Source organism: Amblyraja radiata, chromosome 9 (genome assembly GCF_010909765.2).
Source record: "Amblyraja radiata isolate CabotCenter1 chromosome 9, sAmbRad1.1.pri, whole genome shotgun sequence".
NCBI lineage: Eukaryota > Metazoa > Chordata > Chondrichthyes > Rajiformes > Rajidae > Amblyraja > Amblyraja radiata.
The window spans coordinates 29,134,811-29,154,934 of NC_045964.1; the positions used below are offsets into that span (position 1 = coordinate 29,134,811).

At 45.2% G+C, this 20,124-nt stretch overlaps 1 protein-coding gene across 2 annotated transcripts in view; it reads left to right on the plus strand.

Annotated features, from left to right (window-relative positions):
• The window catches only part of dph6 (diphthamine biosynthesis 6), a 267,398-nt gene that overhangs the window by 213,825 nt on the left and 33,449 nt on the right, over positions 1–20,124 (plus strand). For both annotated transcript variants that reach the window (XM_033026964.1, XM_033026963.1), the window contains exon 14: positions 18,000–18,390. In XM_033026964.1, coding sequence (XP_032882855.1) covers positions 18,000–18,390 — 391 coding nt within the window. The remainder of the gene's footprint in view (positions 1–17,999; positions 18,391–20,124) is intronic.

The window sequence follows — 20,124 nt, forward strand, 5'->3', positions numbered from 1 at the left end:
CCCTTGTGGCTAAAGGGATCAGGGGGTATGGAGAGAAGGCAGGTACAGGATACTGAGTTGGATGATCAGCCATGATCATATTGAATGGTGGTGCAGGCTAGAAGGGCCGAATGGCCTATTCCTGCACTTAATTTCTATGTTTCCCTCTCCCACCCATCCCTCTCTCCCCACCCCCTTCCCTCTCTACCACCACCACCTTACCCCTTTCCCTCTGTCCCTCTTTCACCACTTCCCCTACCCCTCCCTCCCCACTCTTCCACTTCTATCCCCTTACCCGACGCCTCTCCCTCCCCCACCCCTCTCTCTTCCGCTCCCTTCCCCTCTCTCCCCCACCCCTTCCCCGCTGTCCCTCTTCCACCACTCCCCCGTCCCTCTTCTACCACTCCCGCTACCCCTCCCTCCCCACTCTACCACTTCTCTCCCACTCTCCTCCCCCTCTCCTCACCCCTCTCCCATCCCTCTCTCCCCCACCCCCCTTCCCTCTCTCCCCCACCCCCTTCCCCCTATCCCTCTGTCCCTCTTCCATCACTCCCGCTACCCCTCTCCTCCTCCCTCCCCACTCTTCCACTTCTCTCCCCCTTCCCCTCCACTCTCCCTCACCACTCTTTCCCCTCTCCCCCCACCCCTCTCCCCATCCCTCCCTCCTGCCCTCCCTCCCCATCCCCCCTCCCCCCTCCCCCACATCTCTCTCCCCATCTCACACCCCCTACCCCGCTCTCCTTTCCCTCGAAGTTAGACATAAAAAAACCTGGATAAACTCAGCGGGTGCGGCAGCATCTATGGAGCGAAACCCGGAAGAAGGGGTTTCGGCCAAAAACGTTGCCCTTTTCCTTTGGTCCATAGATGCTGCTGCACCCGCTGAGTTTATCCAGCATTTTTGTTGTTGTACCAGCCTCTCTCTCTCTCTGCCCTTCTCTCTTCTCTCGACTCATGCACGCCCGCTCCAACCCCTCCACCCCCCCCCCCTTCACCTCTCTCCCCCGTCCTCTCCTCCCCCCCTCCCCCTCTCCCTCTCCACCCTCCTCCTCCCCTTCCTCACACAATATTTTTTGTGGGGGCGGGTCCACAGTGTGTGTGACTGTTTGTGGAGGCAGCCACACGCTCTCCATTCAAGAAGACGCTCATCTGTTTGTGGAGGCTTGTGCTTAGTATGAGACCAAAGATCTTATAGCGGAGCTCTCCGCAACAAGATCTTTGTGTGTGACGACACACGCCCCCCCCCCCCCTTTGGTGCAGGAGGCGCACGCAGCATCTGAACGCTCAGCGATTATTCGAATTCTTCACTAACCGTCATTCTGACTTTGCTTGTGAAGAGAAAAGTCCTGAATTGCATTTGTCTGATGCAGGAAGATTGTTCCCGATGTTGGGGAAGTCCAGGACAAGCGGGTCACAGTTTAAGTATAAAGGGGAAATCCTTTAGTACTGAGATGAGGAAAACATTTTTCACACATATAGTGGTGAGTCTCTGGAACTCTCTGCCGCAGAAGGTAGTTGAGGCCAGTTCATTTTTTATATTTAAGAGGGAGTAATATGTGGCCCTTGAGACTAAAGGGATCAGGGGGTATGGAGAGAAGGCAGGTATAGGATACTGAGTTGAATGATCAGCCATGATCATATTGAATGGTGGTGCAGGCTCGAAGGGCCGAATGGCCTACTCCTGCACTTGATTTCTATGCTTCTATGTCTCCCTCTTATAACCCCTTTCCCTCTCCCACCCATCCCTCTCTCCCCCACCCCCCTTCCCTCTCTACCACCACCCCCTTCCCCCTACCCCTCTGTCCCTCTTTCACCACTCCCCCTACCCCTCCCTCCCCATTCATCCACTTCTATCCCCTTACCCCACGCCTCTCCCACCCCCACCCCTCTCTCTTCCCCTCCCTTCCCCTCTCTCCCCACCCCTTCCCCTACCCCTCTGTCCCTCTTCCACCACTCCCCCGTCTCTCTTCCACCACTCCTGCAACCCCTCCCTCCCTCCCCACTCTACCACTTCTCTCCCCCTTCTCTCCCCCCCCTCTCCCTCTCCTCACCCCTCTCCCTCCCTCTCTCCCCCACCCTCCTTCCCTCTCTACCCCACCCCCTTCCCTCTCCCCCCCACACCCTTCCCCTATCCCTCTGTCCCTCTTCCATCACTCCCCCTACCCCTCTCCTCCTCCCTCCCCACTCTTCCACTTCTCTCCCCCTACCCCCCCCCCACTCTTTCCCCTCTCCCCACCCCTATCCCCCTCCCTCCCTCCTCCCCATCCTCCCCCTCCCCCACATCTCTCTCCCCATCCCCCTCTCTCACCCCCTACCCTGCTCTCCTTTCCCTCCCAAATCTGTCCCGTTTCCTCCACCTCCTCTCCCCTCCCTCCCCTCTTCACATCCCCCCTCCCCCCACCTGTGTGTTTGGGGGTGGTTAATGTGAGTTTGATGCCGCAGCCCCCCCTCCCCCCCCCCACCGCAAAACGCCATTGGGGAAACAGACCCAACGGGTCTGCACTTGGTCTAGTAATATCTAAAAATCCAATAATTTCTGTTTTGAATTTATTCAACGACTGAGACCGAATGGCCTAATTCTGATCTTATGGTCTTATGGCCTACTCTTTTTTTGCTGTCCATTCCCAATCATAAGTAAGTAAGTAATTTTATTGACCAAGTATTCACATACAATGAATTTGCCTTGGTGCTCCGCCCACAAGTAACAACATGACATACAGTGACAGTTACGAATGACTCAGAAAACACTAAACATTAATAATAATAAAACATTAATGATAAAACACCATTGATCAAGCATGGGAACCAACAAAATACCAGATCAAAGGGAGGCTACAAATTTTTGGCTGTTGAGTAGAGCAACAACTCGTGGATAAAAACTGTTTTTATGTCTGGCTGTGGCAGCTTTGACAGTCCGGGGTTGCCTTCCAGAGGGAAGTGATTCAAAGAGTTTGTGGCCAGGGTGAGAGGGGTCAGAGATGATCTTACCCACTCGCTTCCTGGCCCTTGCAGTGTACAGTTCATCAATGGAGGGAAGGTTGCAGCCAATAACCTTCTCTGCTGATCGGACGATTCGCTGCAGCCTCCAGGTGTCACCTTGCTTGGTGGCTGAGCCAAACCAGACCATGATGGAGAAGGTGAGAACAGACTCTATGATGGCCGTGTAGAATTTGACCATCATTGCCTGTGGCAGATACACAAAAATGCTGGAGAAACTCAGCGGGTGCAGCAGCATCTATGGAGCGAAGGAAATAGGTAACGTTTCGGGCCGAAACCCTTCTTCAGACGGATTGTGCTTCCTCAGCTGCCGTAGGAAGTAATCCTCTGTTGTGCCTTTTTGACTGTGGAGTCGATGGTAGTCCCCCACTTAAGGTCCTTGGAGATGATGGTTCCCAGGGACTTAAAAGACTCCACAGATGTTACTGTGGTGTTGTTGACGGTGAGTGGGGTGAGCGGAGGGGGAGCTCTCCTAAAAACTACAATCAATTCCACTGTCTTAAGAGCATTGAGCTCTAGGTTGTTGCGATGGCACCAGGATGCCAGCTGTGACACTTCCTTCCTTCCTATCCTGTTTGCCCAAGATGGGATATTACACCTTATGTTATGCACTGTACTGTTGTGTGTACCATATCTAAGACCTAATGAAAGTCCATTTACATTGATGACAGTCAATCCCACTTATTTAGAGACACAACAGACTAACGATTCTACAATCATCAGCAAAAAACAAACTGCTGATCACGGATCAGGCAGCATCTGCAGAAGGAAATGGACAGACAGGGCTCTTGGTGAGGCCCATTGAGACCTCTCTGATTCCCACTTGCCTTTTCTGCTATTTACAACCTCAAAAAAACTCAAACAATTGTCAAACATCATTTCCCTTTGAATAAATCCACACTGACTTAATCCAATTCTATTCTTATTTTTAAAATATCCTGCTAATACTTCCATAGTAATAGATTATACTAGACCAAGGGGGACCCGTTGGGTCCCGTCCCATCAATGCGCGGGAGAGGGGGAGAGTGGGGGGAGAGTGGGGGGAGAGAGGGGCGGGGGAAAGAGGGAAGGGAGGGAGTGGGGAGGAAGAGGGACGCCGGGGGAGGATGAGAAAGGCTGGGGAGGGAGAGAGAGGAGGGGGGAGAGAGAGGAGAGGGGGAGGGGAGATGTAACTCGTAGCGCATGGAAAACGGTGTGCAGCAGGAGGCGCGTGGAAAGTGAAATTTTCAGGTAAGCCGATTTTTGACTTCAAGAGATAAAACTCTACAGGAACATGTAAAAATTTTACCGTCAGAGCGTTGTTTTTACAAGCAGTATGATTACACATACACACACACACACGCACATGCATGCACGTACGCACACCCACCCACATCCAAGATCAGACTTTTAATAGTTACTAGACCAAGTGCAGACCCGTTGGGTCTGTTTCCCCAACGGCGTTTTGCAGGGGGGGGGGGGGAGGGGGGGCTGCGGCATCAAACTCATATTAACCAACCCCCAAACACACAGGTGGGGGGAGGGAGGGGGGATGTGAAGAGGGGAGGGAGGGGAGAGGAGGTGGAGGAAATGGGACAGATTTGGGAGGGAAAGGAGAGCGGGGTAGGGGGTGAGAGAGGGGGATGGGGAGATAGATGTGGTGGAGGGGGAGGATGGGGAGGTAGGGAAGGAGGGAGGGAGGGGGAGAGGGGTGGGGGAGAGAGGGGAAAGAGTGGAGAGGGAGGTGGAGAGGGGTAGGGGGAGTGATGGAAGAGGGACAGAGGGGTAGGAGGAAGGGGGTGGCGTAGAGAGGGAAGGGGGGTGGGGGAGAGAGGGATGGGTGGGAGAGGGGTTTCGGAGAGGGAAACATAGAACCATTGAAATTAAGTGCAGGAGTAGGCCATTCGGCCCTTCGAGCCTGCACCACCATTCAATATGATCGTGGCTGATCATCCAACTCAGTATCCTGTACCTGCCTTCTCTCCATACCCCCTGATCCCTTTAGCCACAAGGACCACATCTAACTCCCTCTTAAATACAGCCAATGAACAGGCCTCAACTACCTTCTGTGCCAGTGAATTCCAGAGATTCACCACTCTCTGTGTTAAAAATGTTTTTCTCATCTCGGTCCTAAAAGATTTACCCCTTATCCTTAAACTGTGACCCCTTGTTCTGGACTTCCCCAACATCTGGAACAATCTTCCTGCATCTAGCCTGTCCAACCCCTTAAGAATTTTGTAAGTTTCTATAAGATACCCCCTCAATCTTTTAAATTCTAGCATGTACAAGCCGAGTCTATCCAGTCTTTCGTCATATGAAAGTCCTGACATCCCAGGAATCAGTCTGGTGAACCTTCTCTGTACTCCCTCTATGGCAACGATGTATTTGAACATTGGGCATTGTGACATCACACGATGGAACGTTCACCAGGGGCTGGGGCTGGTGCTGCTTCTATGGGTGAGAAGCCAGTTTAGTTGTGAAATATTGGGGGGGGGGGGGGTGGGTTAGGATTTGATTAAAAACGTGCACTTAAACACGACGACCAATGGCAAACCCGTTGGGTCTGATCCCCCAACGCAGCCGTTCCCTACCCGTAGCCCCCACTGGGGGGGGGGGGGTGGGGGGCGGGCGCCTCACACACACTAACCACCCCCACACACAGAGTTGGAAAAGTGCATAAAGACCGTTCCCTACCTGTAGCCCCCAGGGGAGATTTGGTCGTCGAAGTCGGGTCCCTGCCGTCTTAAAATATCGTATCTTGAAGTCGTCGAAGTCGGGTCCGTCTCGGCAACGCGTGGGGGGGGTGGTGGGGGGGTTAGCGGTGCGGCATCACACACACGAAGCTTCGACACACACAGAGCCTTAAAAGTGTAAATGCCCGACCTCTTTTCCGTTTTTCTCTAATTTAATTAAGATGTGCAGGTGGTGTTCTTATCGAGGTTCAGGGGTGAATGACGTAAATATTTTCACACAATATGGGAACATCTCATGTTGTCTTGAAGGCTCCTCGGCCCACATCTGACTCTCTGTACTGTCACTATGGCAACGATGTCTATGAGCACTGGGCATTGTGACATCACACGATGGAACGTTCACCATTGGCTGGGGCTCCTGCATAGGCATATGTAAATGAATCCATTCCGATTGGACATATGTGAAGATTGGGCATTGTGACATCACACGATGGAACGCTCAGCAGGGGCTGGGGCTGGTGAAGGTTCTGTGGGTGTGAAGCCAGTTTAGTTTTGAAATATTGGGGGGGGGGGGGGGGTTAGGATTTGATTAAAAACATACACTTAAACACGTCGAAATGTAATGAGGAACGGATACTTAGAAAGAAAAGAGAAATCTCTACCAAAATGGAAAAGATGTCGGCGATTCAGCGTTCCCCCTTATCCTTAAACTTTGACCCCTTGTTCTGGTCTTCCCCAACATCCGGAACAATCTTCCTGCATCTAGCCTGTCCAACCCCTTAAGAATTTTAAACGTCTCTATTAGATACCCCCTCAATCTTCTAAAATCTAGCGATTACAAGGCGAGTCTATCCAGTCTTTCTTCATATGAAAGTTCTGACATAACAGGAATCAGCCTGGTGAACCTTCTCTGTACTCCCTCTCTATGGCAACGATGTCTTTGAGCATTGGGCATTGTGACATCACACGATGGAACGTTCACCATTGGCTTGGGCTCCTGCATAGGCATATGTAAATGGATCCATTCCGATTGGACATATGTGAAGATTGGGCATTGTGACATCACACGATGGAACGTTCAGCAGGGGCTGGGGCTGGTGAAGGTTCTGTGGGTGTGAAGCCAGTTTAGTTTTGAAATATTGGGGGGGGGGGGGGAAGGATTTGATTAAAAACGTGTACTTAAACACGACGGAATGTAATGAGGAGCGGATACTTAGAAAGAAAAGTGAAATCTCTACCGAAATGGAAAAGATGTCGGCGATTCTGCGTCCAGTTTCGGAGTTGCAGGGAATCAATGGAAGAAATGTGACAGCCGGACGGAGTTCCGTTTCGGAATTTTGGGCGAGAGTTTTATATATTAATAGATAAGATAAGATAACATTTTCTCTCTTGTTGATATCAAGCTAATTAGTCTGTACTTTCTTGTATCTCTCCCCCTTCTTTCTTAATTACAGGGGTTACATTTGTTACCATATAATCTGTAGCAACTAGTCTGAAATATAATGGAACTTTTGAAGATGAAAGACACTGAATGAGTCATGATGCAGGGATTTGATCTGAAGAATGGGCCTTTTTTCTCCCTCCACAGATACCGCCTTGACCACTGAAATACTCCAGTAGTTAGTATTTATCTCCAGGTTACTGTATCTGCATCTAAATGTACCACAGCTTACTTATGCCTCATGCATTAATAATTTGCCTTATTTAGATTTTGACTCTGGTTTGAGGCAGAACTAAATTACATTAATCTTTATATAATATTTTAATCACGTTATGATAACTCTTCCCTAAGGCCCCCTAAATACCAGATTATTAATTAATCATTTCTCATTATACAATATTGGTTCTTCAACACAATGATCTGGAAAACCATTTCTTCCACACTCCATGAATTCATCCTCCACACCATTACAGCTAATTTGGTTTCTCAGTCTGAATGTTCATTAAAGTCTCTCATGATTAGTATAGGACCACTGTCATTCGTGCTTCTAATTTCCTTGTGTATATTTTGCTTTACATTACTACGATTATTCAAGGGCCTGCGGATAAATATTCATGGAGCCATAGAGCACGGAAACAGTTATTTTTGCCCATCTTGCCCATGCCAACCAAGATGCCAACCAAGATGTTGCATCTGCCCATGTTTGACCCATATCCCTCTGAACCATTTCCTTTCCATGTACCTGTCCAAATATCTTTTAAATATTGTTATAGCCTCAGCTACATCCTCTGACAACTCGTTCCATATACCCACCACCCTCCGTGTGAAAAAGTTGCTCCTCAGGTTCCTATTTAATCTTTCCCCTTCACCTTAAACCCATGTCCTTTCATTCTTGATTCCCCTACTCTGGGTAAAAGACTGTGCATTCACCATATCTATTCCCCTTATGATATTTTGCTCACCCCTCGGTCTCCTGTGCTCCAAGCAATAAAGTCCTCACCTCCCCAACCACTCCTTATAGCTCAGGCCCTCAAGTCCTGGTACCACCCTTGTAAATCTTCTCTGTACTTTTTCCATTTTAACAACATCCTTACTACAGCAGGGTGACCAAAACTGAGCACAATACTCCAAAGTTACACAAAATGCTGGAGTAACTCAGCAGGTGAGACAGCATCTCTAGAGAACATGGATAGGTGACCTTTCGGGTCGAGACTCTTCTTCAGACTATGTGTCCCCGTCATGTCTTGCATATCTGTAACATACTCGACAACTTCTATACTCAATACCCTGAGTAATGAAGGCCAAGGACAGAAAGGTTGGATTCGGAATGGGAGGGGGAGTTGATGTGCTGAGCCACCGGGAGATCAGGTTGGTTATTGCGAACCGAGTGGAGGTGTTATGCGAAGCGATTGCCAAGCCTGCGCTTGGTCTCACCGAGGTTAATCATACGCTGAATAATCCAACCACATTTTTGTTTGGAAGTGGAAAGAAATAATAGAAATTGCATTCATTGCAACGTGTAAAAAGAGTTGAGATACTGTATTATAATTTTGCTGCATGTCATTGTGGTATATATCATGTCTTGATTGGTGAATATGATTAGTTTGTGACTTTATTGGAAGCAGAAATAATATGTGAAGGCTTCATTGACCATAATTCCGACTGGTAACTACGCACTTCGTCCGAGCACATTATCACACGCATCATGCAAGCCATCTTAAATGACCACCTAAACTGTCATTTGGCAACCTAAAAAGCTGCCTAGGTTGCCCGGCTGGAAACAGAGAAAAAAAGTTAAGTGAGAGCCCTGTGTACTACAGCATTTGTTACAGAGAATAATAATAAGGCTATACCTGCCATACAGTTGTGAGCCATATAGTAAAAGCATGAGCATTTGAAGAAGATATATTGAGCTTGACTGAAAGCTCCAAATAAAATTTGGCTTGCAGTTGTAAGCAAGGTAATAACTTCAAAGTTATACTGTGAAAACAAATCAATATCCCACTTAAAGGAAGAATGAAATGATCGCTCCTGAACTGTCAGCCTGCAAACATGCAATACATTGTCAGAGGAGTTCACCAGATGGACTGGAATAGTTCTGGGCTGTGGCTCACTCACTACCACTTCTCAAGGGAAATGTCCACGTCCTGTAAATGGATAAAAGAAACCCCATTCTTCATTTATGAGCTGTGGTTTACCAGGATGATTTGAAGACACCATAAAAAAAAGTACAATCATTTGAGTTGTCTTCGAGTCGTCTAGCTACACACGGAAGCAGACCCTTTGGCCCATATTGTGCATGCCAACCAAATAGGCATACTGGGCTAATCCCATTTGTCTGCATTTGGTCCATAGCTCTCTAAACCCTGCCTATCCATTTATCTGTGCAAATGTCTTTTGTCGGTCATAATTGAATCTGCTTCTAGAGCTTCCTACGGCAGATACGGACTACCCGTTGAATGAAAAGATTTCCCCTGAGGTCATTCTTAAATCCATCCCTCGCACCTTAAGCCTATGCCCTCCAGTTGTAGAATCCTCTACTCTGGAGAATTGACTGTGAGCGTTCACTCTTTCCATGTTTCACATGATCTTGTACATCTCAATAGGCCATCTCTTACCCTCCAAAGAAAGAACTCCCAGCCTATCCAACCTCTCTCTGGAAATGAAGCTCTCAAGCCCAATTAATATCCTGGTGAATCTCTTCTGCTCCCTTCCCAACATCTAAGACAACCTTCCAGGGCGACCAGGATTGCACACAGTACTCCAAGCGTTCTCCCACCAACAAGGTTTGGGGATTTTTGGCAATTGATAAAATAATTCGTCGGGAAGAGTCAGTGAGTTCTGTTCACCCAAAGTTTAAACCTGGTCAAAGTATGTCGTGCACAGAATCAAATCTTTTCAGAATTCTAACAATTGTGATTATGTTACTGAAAGAGAAATCCAAGGTCCTGGATTTGTGATGCTATATTCAAATCCAACATGTCAGCATGTTAAATAGAATGTAGTTTATTTTTATATCTGGAAATGATACAAACATCAATTTCAGATTATTTAAATCCCAACTGGATCACAAAGATTTTTTAGGGAAGAAAACCTTAGATTTAACCTTGCTGGCATATCTGTGATTTCCAACCAAGCACTGCATGGAGTGGCCTAGCAAACCCTCCCTCATATCAAATTGCTTCAGGACAACAGAGAATAGACAATAAAATGCATCTGTGTACACAGGAATAAACTGTCTTCACAGAAAATAATACTTTCCGAATAGTGAAAAGCCTGGATAGTGGATGTGGGGAGGATGTTTCCACTAGTGGGAAGCCTGGAACCAGAGGCCATAGCCTCAGAATGAAAGGATGTACCTTTAGAAAAGAGATGAGGAGGGATTTCTTTCGTCAGAGGGTGGTGAATCTGTGGAATTCATTGTCACAAATGGCTGTGGAGGCAAAGTCATTCTGTAATTTTGAGGCGCAGATTGACAGATTCGTGATTAGTACGGGTGTCAGGGGTTATGGGGAGAAGGCTGGAAAATGGGGTTGAGAGGGAAAGATAGATCAGCCATGATTGAATGGTGGAGTAGACTTGATGGACGGAATGGCCTAATTCTGCTCCTATAAACTTATGAACTTTATTTGGTCAGTCGAGGAATGTTTGTTCCTGTATTTTGATGAGGAGATGCAAACAATGTAGGTCTTTAGATTTTTATGGAGTCCAATGTATCACTCCAAGTGAGAGCTCAGAGGGACACACAGTGCTGGAGTAACTCAGCAGGTCAGGCAGCATCTCTGGAGAACATAGATTGATGACGTTTCGAGTTGAGACCCGAAACATCACCTATCCATATTCTCCAGAGATGCTGCCTGACCTGCTGAGTTACTCCAGCACTTTGCGTCCTTTTGTATATTATACAGCATCTGCAGTTCCTCATTTCTACATTTTGAGAGCTCAGATAATGAATCAGGGACCATTCCATTATTTTGCCTCTGACTATCAGAATTACATTCTTTCCTCACCACTTACATAGGGCAGCTTAAAATTGACGTTAATATATTGCTTTGGTTATCCTCTCTACAAATTCTCAACTGCAGCCAACATTATTTTTCTCAATAATTAATTCAACCATTTTTTTAAAATCATGTAAAGGTTTTACACATCAAGACATGTATCAACCTATGTCAGGGAATGCAGAAAGGCAACTGTTTTTATCAACAAGTAAGGATGGAAATTCTCTCAATAGTGTGGGATAGGATAGCAAAGAAGCAAAGTGTTTACTGCCTGTTCGACAATTTTACAAAATTCCTGCTGGGTGGAAAGTAATCAAAATTAGATTTGGCCAAACTAATGGAAAGCGGGGTTCAGGAATTCCAGAGCATCCGTTAAACCATATAGTTTCCAAAGTAGCGCACTAAAGCCGTTAACCCAATGGTGTCATTAGTCCACAAATTAAACAGCCGAATTTCTCCATGTGGCCCTTGGACACTATATGATAATGCCATCCCGGAACAAATGTCAGAAAATGTAAATGTTGAGCGGTTCAAAGATGTATCCTATGGGTTTTTACCAGGTCTATACATATATTGCTTGTAAATTTTGACTTCCTGCTTACAGCATAAGAAAACAGACTGTTGTTAGAATTTGTTCCATTTGGCAAGAAACTAGAGGCTTCCAAAAATATCTTCAGGCACACTGCTTTTCTTTTGGGGCAGAAACACAGAAACTTTGTCAAGTCTAGTTTTGTTGCCAATCATTTTTTAAATGAGGTTGTTGAACTCAAAGTGCTGGAGTAACTCAGCAGATCAGGCAGCGTCTCTGGAGAAAAAGGGTAGGTGACGTTTCAGGTTGGGACCGTTCTTCAGGCTGAAAGTGGGGAGTGGGGAGGTGGGGGAAGTACTTAGTGTCTATGGTATAAACCACATCTGCAGTTCTTTGTGCTAATGTTAAAATGTGGTGGTTTATCTCGGCATAGTTGGAAGTAATGTGTGCAACATTGACAGGTTACTTTACAATCTGAGATTGCAGTGCCCTCTCAGTTTCTGAGTAGCTGAAACAAAACCACAAAATGCTGGAATAACCCAGCAAGTCAGGCAGCACTTGTGGAAAGAGAAATGCTTAAATCTTGGGTTTGCAACCCTTTGTCAGAATGTTTCCTCTTGTGAGAGGATTTAGAACTGGGGTCACTGTTTAACAGTGAAGGTTTACTTCTTTAAGACACATTCCTTTTCTTTTTGGGTGTTACGGGTGTTTCTACTTCATGTGAATTGTCTTCTTCAAGTGACGGTAGAAGTGGATTTTTTTTAAAGTTTTATGGTCGTACTAAGTGCATTCTTGATAATGCAGGGTCTGAAAGCTTAATCGGGGTAGCAGGAATGTGGTATTGAGATTACAATCCAATTGGCTGTGATTTTATTGAATGGGAAAACAAGCTGGAGGAAGTGAGTGGTACCTTTGCTCCAAATGTATATGCTTGTAAGAGAAAGATTGACCAGCGCCACATCAAAGTGAAGAATTTCCAGGACAAAAATCAATTTTTCATCAAAAATAAATTGTACCTTATACTTGTGAATTGAAACACATTTAGAAATATCGGTCTCACATTCAACTTCACCACATGGGCAATGATCTGGTCAGAGGTTCAGGGTGGGCTGAGGCCAGACAGTGCTACATTGCAGACAGGGCATGAGGAGGTGGTGTTTCCCAGTGAGCAAGTAATCATTCTCCCTGTTTACTCTCTCTCATGTTTGCACCAGTGAGTTCCTTCAGTTCCTTGAAAGTGCCGTCACAAGTAGATAGAGTGGTCAAAAACGTATTTTGGTACATTGGCCTTCACCAGTCCAAGTATTGAGTATAGAAGTTGTGAGGTCATATTGTATAAGACGTTGGTAAGGCCTCATGTAGAGTATTGTATTCAGTTCTGGGCACCATGTTATAGGTTCAATGTTGTCAAGCTGGAAAGGGTGCAGGGAAGATTTACGAGGATGTTGCCAGGACTCGAGTGTCTGAGCTATAGGGAGAGGTTAAGCAGGTTAGGACTCTATTCCCTGGAGTGCAAGGGAATGAGGGGTGATCATATAGAGGTGTACAAAATCATGAGAGGAATAGATCGGGTAATCACACAGAGTCTCTTGCCAGAGTAGGGGAATCAAGAACCAGAGGGGATAGGTTTAAGGTGAGGGAGAAAAAGATTTAATAGGAACCTGAGGGGTAACTTTTTCACAAGAAGGGTGGTGAGTATGTAGAACGAGCTGCCGGGGGAGGTAATTGAGGCAGGTACTATCGTAACATTTAAGAAACATTTTCACAGGTGTATGGTACATAGGTCAGGTTTAGGGGGATCTGGGCCAAATCCAGGGGGATGGGACTAGTATAGATGAGGCATGTTGGTCAGTATGAGCAAGTTGGGTTAAAGGGCCTGTTTCCATGCTGTATGACCCTATGACTGACAAGGTTTTCGACGTAGGTGCCTTGCAGATATCTTCCTTCTTCGTGTGATGTGACGTTTCCTCTATTGTTGTTTACAGAGCTCTTGGTACTCCCTCCCCACCTTGTCACCTTCTCAAAAGAAGGACATGCAGGCAGAGGTGAAGGAATATGGTGACACTGGTGGGCTGAAGTGTGTTTATTTCAATGCCAGGAGCAGTGTGGAGAAGCAGGTGAACTTAGAGACTAGATCGGTGCTTAGGATTATGATGTTGTGGCCATTGTGGAAATGTGGTATACACAGCATTTTTTCTAATACAGGGGTGAAATAATCACATAACACATTTAATGATTGAAAACATCAGAAACTCATTCTGACTTCTGACACAGTCATAAGAATTGTCTTTCGAAGATATTTCTGAAATACTATATTTTTTTATATTTCTGTTAAAGTAACACTTGTTCTCATACATGTTTACAAAGTTGAATTAATTTCCTTGAAAGTGCTGTGCAATATTTTTCCACAGTTCTCATGGACACAAAGCATCAGGGGTGACACAGTGGTGCAGCAGTTGAGCCTATTGTCCTGGGTTTGATCCTGACTACGGTGCTGCCTGTGCAGAGTTTGTATGTTCTCCCCGTGACTGCGTAGGTTTTCTCCAGGTGTTCCAGTCACTTCCCACATCCCAAAGTCATGCAGATTTGTAGATTAATTGGCTTCTGTAAAATTGTAAATTGTCCCGAGTGTTAGGATAGTGTTAGCGTACGAGTGACCGAACTCAGTGGGCTGATGGCCTGTTTCTGCTCTGTATCTCTAAAGTCTAAATTATCCCTAGTGCGTAAATTTGGAACTAGTGTACAGGTGATCGCTGGTCGGCGTGGACTCGGTGGGCTGAAGTTTGAACGCTGTATCTCTAAAACTTCTAATCCACGTTGTTAAGGTGTTTTGAGTGGAAGGTTGACATTACAACCTATGACAGGCTGAACAAGAAAAAATAAAAGTTAGTGCCGAAGAATGGGTTGACCTGGAAGTTGTAGATATGTTCGCAAACAGCACCTCTGCACCTTGGGCCAGGAAATGGCCTTTAAGCTTGAGTGACCTTGGCTTCTTCCAGCATAGAGCTATTTTTTATCATTTCAAACAGTTTTCCACCACTTGGAGTGGAATCAGTATTGACAGGGATAGAATTTGTCTCCTGAAGGAGAATAGCTTGCCTGTGTAAATGCTAATGGAACATTTATCTGTCGGTAACATTTCACTGCTTTCCTGCCATACCTAAAACCAAAAGCAAATGCTCTCTGTGAAACGTTTTGTGTCTCAAGTGCTAGCAATTTGAAGTAAAATAATTTCTATTTTTGCCATTTCACATACAGTGAAGGATACGTGTGATTGTTTGCTGTTGATATACAATTAGTCTCTGCTAACATTTATTTATCCTGTACACTACAATCAAGCAGCAATATGTTTCACTGCAGAAAAATGCTGTTGGGTATTCCTTGAAGTAATTTTGTAGCCTAGTTGTGGAATGGAGTATGTGTAACCTATTATTATAGTCCACTCAGAAAGTGCAAGTGGGTGAAAATTGATCTTGCAAATTGAAAGAGGGATAAGTGTTCTGCCCTTATTGATGCATATACAGATTTTTTTTTTTCACTTAGTGATTTGTGGAGTTTATTTCTGCCCCAGCAAACAGCAAGTAAGAAATAATTTTCAACGGATGGTCCATTTTTTATTGAGAGTTGCATTTCATTCTCTTACTGCAATGTCGCCCTGGCTAAAGCTTGTTATGAACTACTCAACTATTAGATTAAAGCTTTTGCAAAGAAAGATTGAAAGAGCAGTTTGATTTGCAATATTTCATGAAGTTTGCTGTGGTCAGTCGTGAAATTCCTACCTGTGATTTGTGAAAACCTAAGATGGCCGAGTTACAGTATATGTGTGACATTTAGGTTTACTGCCATTGTTCTAAAATGCATTTAAGGAATATTTAAGTAACAAACTTTTGTTTTTTCTGTTAATGTAATGATCTGAATACTACTCATCCAGATAAAATTGCGTGTCGTTGATATGAAAAGAATGTGCCAATTTTATCTTTTATCTCATTGTGTTATTGTTTAGCACTTAATGAAAAGATTTGGCACGCATCACTAGTTAACGTTTAAAACTTGGCATTTAGAAAATTGACTAGTTTCAATGGTGCAATAGTACTTCATTTATGTATTGCACACTGAGACTGAATACAAAGTTGCCAGATTTAGCACATTTACAAGTTCCAGTTGTTATAGGTGCAGTGAGGGACTAGGAAGCCCGTCCAGACATATCATAAGAGTGAGGAGCACAGATGGGCCATGGAGGCCACTGTCTAACCTGAGGACCAAAATGCAGTAGCTCAGAAGTGCATTAATCCTATATATGGGGTCAGCACCAGTAATTGTGATTACAATACTACATTTACCAACCAACGGCATAAGTATCACCATTCCTCTCTCTTTCACGATATATAGCTTAAGCTTCATCTACATGCTCTACAATCAGAACATTGAGAAGGACGTGTAGATTCTAAGACGCCATCATCTCATTCTTTGAGATTGGCCATTTAATACTATGAGGAGAAAAATATTATTGACACCATTGGTTCATTCTGTTGAGTTTTTCTACCTTGGAGTTTTGGGGATATGTAGACATTGAGTATATTCTAGTCTGGGACTGATAGATTTTTGGATAGGATTTATGGGAATTCAACAGCAAAGTGAGTCTCGGGACCAGTGCATAATAATAGGTTACAAATACTCCATTTCACAATTTGACAACTAAATTAATGACAAGCATAATCGCAACATATTTCTGTCCAAAGAAAGGGGAAGTCTTGAGCGACACAGTGGGGCAGCGGTAGAGTTGCTGCCATACAGTGCCAGAATCCTGGGTTCGATCCTGACTACGGGTGCTGTCTGTATGTTTGTATATTCTCACAGCATGGGTTTTCTCCGGGTACTCCGGTTTCCTCTCACACTCCAAAGACGTGCAGGTTTGTAGGTTCATTGGCTTCGGTAAAATTGTGAATTGTCCCTAGTGTGTATAATAGTGCTAGTGTATGGGGTGATCGCTGGTCAGCGCGGACTCGGTGGGCCGAAGGGCCTGTTTCCGCGCTATATCTCTAAACTAAAACTAAACTAAAGGATGTATTGTATGTGTTTTTAGTTTTAATGTGGGTTACTGCAAACACAAAGGGTGTTCTTCATGTGAGCTTTCAGCTGCCTTATGGATGAGGATGGCTTTTTCTTTATGCACTGGAACAGGCTGCTGTACCAATTACAACAACAAATGCTTTTTGTCGTGAGGCTGGCTGCTTTAAACTCTTGCACACACATTTGATTGCACTCTCATGCGAGTGAGACCAGTCTTAACATTTGTTTAAGTGTGGTCCTGGGAATGGGATTGGTTTACTATAGTAACCTGTACCAAAAAGCAGTGAAAAAGCAGGAAAATCATCCACATGTGAAAATCAAACCATGCATGAGCACAACAGGTAGTGCAAAAGGAGAAAGGAAACCAGAACCAGAACCTTTGCTGGATCTGGGGGAGTCCAGAACCAGGGGACACAGTTTAAGAATAAGGAGTAAGCCATTTGGAACAGAGACGAGGAAACACTTTTTCTCACAGTGGTGAGTGTGAATTCTCTGCCTCAGAGGGCGGTGGAGGCAGGTTCTCTGGATGCTTTCAAGAGAGAGCTAGATAGGGCTCTTAAACATAGCGGAGTCATGGGATATGGGGAGAAGGCAGGAACGGGGTACTGATTGGGGATGATCAGCCATGATTACATTGAATGGCGGTGCTGGCTCGAAGGGCCAAATGGCCTACTCCTGCACCTATTGTCTATTGTCTATTGAAACAACGTGCATAGTGTAGTGTTGCAGCTACAGAGAAAGTGCAGATAAAAAACAAAGTGCAAAGGCCACTATGAAGTAGGTTGGAAGATCAGAAATATTGAGTCATGAAAATGTCCCCATGCCAACCAAGATACATCATCTACACTTGTCCCACCAACTTGCATTTGGCCCATTTCCCTCTAAACCTTTCCTATCCATTACTTTCCTTAGACATGAGACTTCGTTGAGTCAGTACACAATGTGCTGCCACAATTCTGGCGCTCACAAAGCAGCAAAGTTCATAAGAGTGCTGTCTTACCTTGGCCTTAAAGCCCCGTTGTCCTAGCGACACCAATCCTCTCCTCCGTCCGCCACCATCTTGAAAAATACCCTTTGTCCAGGTTCCGCCACCATCTCTGACTCCCCCCCCCCCCACCCTCCTCCGGGGTCCGGGGTACAGGGTCGAGCAGGAGACGGGCTTCAGACGAGTCCAGGTGTGTTCCCGGTTCGGCGGTGGGCGAGCAAGGTCTGCCTCGTCTGGAGCTTCTGCCGCCGTGATCGCTTCTGCCATTTCCTCAGATCGGTGGATTTGTGTGACTTGCGCTCATTGACCTCATTTATTTTTATCACAGGATGAAGGTTACGGAATGATGGAAGCTACCCCTGGAATACTTGTGGTAGTTGCCATCCCACATCTGCCGAAAGGTGCAGCAGTGGAGTGGCACGCCATCGCCACGACCCGCGAGGCCCGGGAGAGAAAATCCTTCATCCTAAACAAGAAATTGGACGTTTATGAAATCAATTGTAAAGTGGTGATGTCAGGTTCGCCGTCTAGTGCTGCTATCTCATTGTCGCTGAGTCTTCTGCTTTCGCCCGTGAATTCATTGAGTTTAAAGGCTGCACTGCAAGAACTAGCTGTGGTCTTCCAGCAAGCAATGGATAAGCTTCCTGAGGATGTGATTCCTGTCTGCTTCAAAATGTTTTACTGCGAAGATGCCATAAATCCCAGCTTAGTGCAAAGAGGTAAGGACATCGCTTTGCTATAAGTTATAGTTTAGTTGAAAACGTGTAAGCCCAACGACAGGAGGTTGAACTAGTCACTTAGAGATAGATGTTTAAATCCCAGACTTGCCTGACATTTTGAGATGAGCAATTTTCCCAGCAGTGAGTGCCATAAATACTAACAACCTTTCTCCGCAAACCATTCATTCCTTTCCTTCTGGCCTCTTGTCTGCTCTCTCCTCTTCCCCTACTGACCCCCCTTATCATCAAAGGGATCTACAGGATATGCTGCCTCAGCAAGGCAACCAGCATCATCAGAGACCCACACCACCCTGGCCACACACTCATTTAACTCCTGTCATCGGGAAGAAGGCCTGACTAACTTTCAAGAGCAGCTCCTTCCGACAGCAATCAGGCTATTAAACACAACCTCCAACTAAGCTCCATGCGCGCACACGCACTTAGATGCATAATACACATATACACATGCGTGCCACATATACATACATATATATATATATACACACACACACACACACACACACACACATATCTATATAAAGACAATATATGTGTGTGTATATACATATATGTGTATGTATATATATTTATATGTGTGTGTTTTTATTTAAATGCACTGGACATTTCTGTATGTTTCTATATATATATATTATATGCTTCTATATATAGTATATATATTTTTTCTCTATATACTAATTTTTTTTTTTTAATTATTGTGTTTATTGAGTACTAAGTTTTATCTGTCCATTGTGCTGCTGCAGGTAAGAATGTCAGTGTTCCCTTTTGGGACATATGACAATGAAACACACTTGACTTGACCTTTGACAGTTGACCATGTACCCATCCCTTTAGCCATCCACAAGTGCCTGGAATTCCCCTCTGCACGAATTCTGCTTGTATAACTTTCCATTATTTAAGTGTGTAAGAAGGAACTGCAGATGATGGTTTAAACCGAAGATAGACACAAAAAGCTGGAATAACAGCAGGACAGGCAGTATCTCTGGAGAGAAGGAATGGGTGACGTTTTGGGTCGAGACACTTCTGAAGAATCCCATCAGAAGCCTTACAGCGCCAGAGACCTGGGTTCGATCTTGACTACGGGTGTTGTCTGTGTGGGGTTTGTACGTTCTCCCTGTGACTGTGTGGGCGCCCTCTGGATGCTTCGGATTCCTCCAACATTCCAAAGACATGCAGGTTTGTAAGTTAATTGGCTTCTGTGAATTGTCCCTGGCGTGTATGATAGAACTAATCACAGGCGATCACCAGTCGGCATGGGGTGCAAGGCCTTTTCCAGCTATCTCTAAACTAAGCTAAAGTAAATAAATCAGACAACAAGGTACAATGCTTTTGAATACTTTTTTACTCTGTAATTTAAGATTCTGCAGAAATAGTATTCATGTGTGTTTAGCTTGTACTCAGCGGGATAGGCCGCATCTCTGGGAAGAAGAAATCATAATCATACTTTATTAGCCAAGTATGTTTTACAACATACGAGGAATTTGATTTGCCATACAGTCATACTAATAAAAAAGCAACAGAACACACAAAATACATTTTAACATGAACATCCACCACAGTGACTCCTCCACATTCCTCACTGTGACGGAAGGCGAAAAAAGTTCAATCTCTCCCTTCTTTGTCCTCCAGCGGTTGGGGGCATCCAACCTTCCATTGACGGGATGATCTTACTCCCGTAGCCGGCGGGGTGATCAAGCTCCTGCATCGGGGGGAATC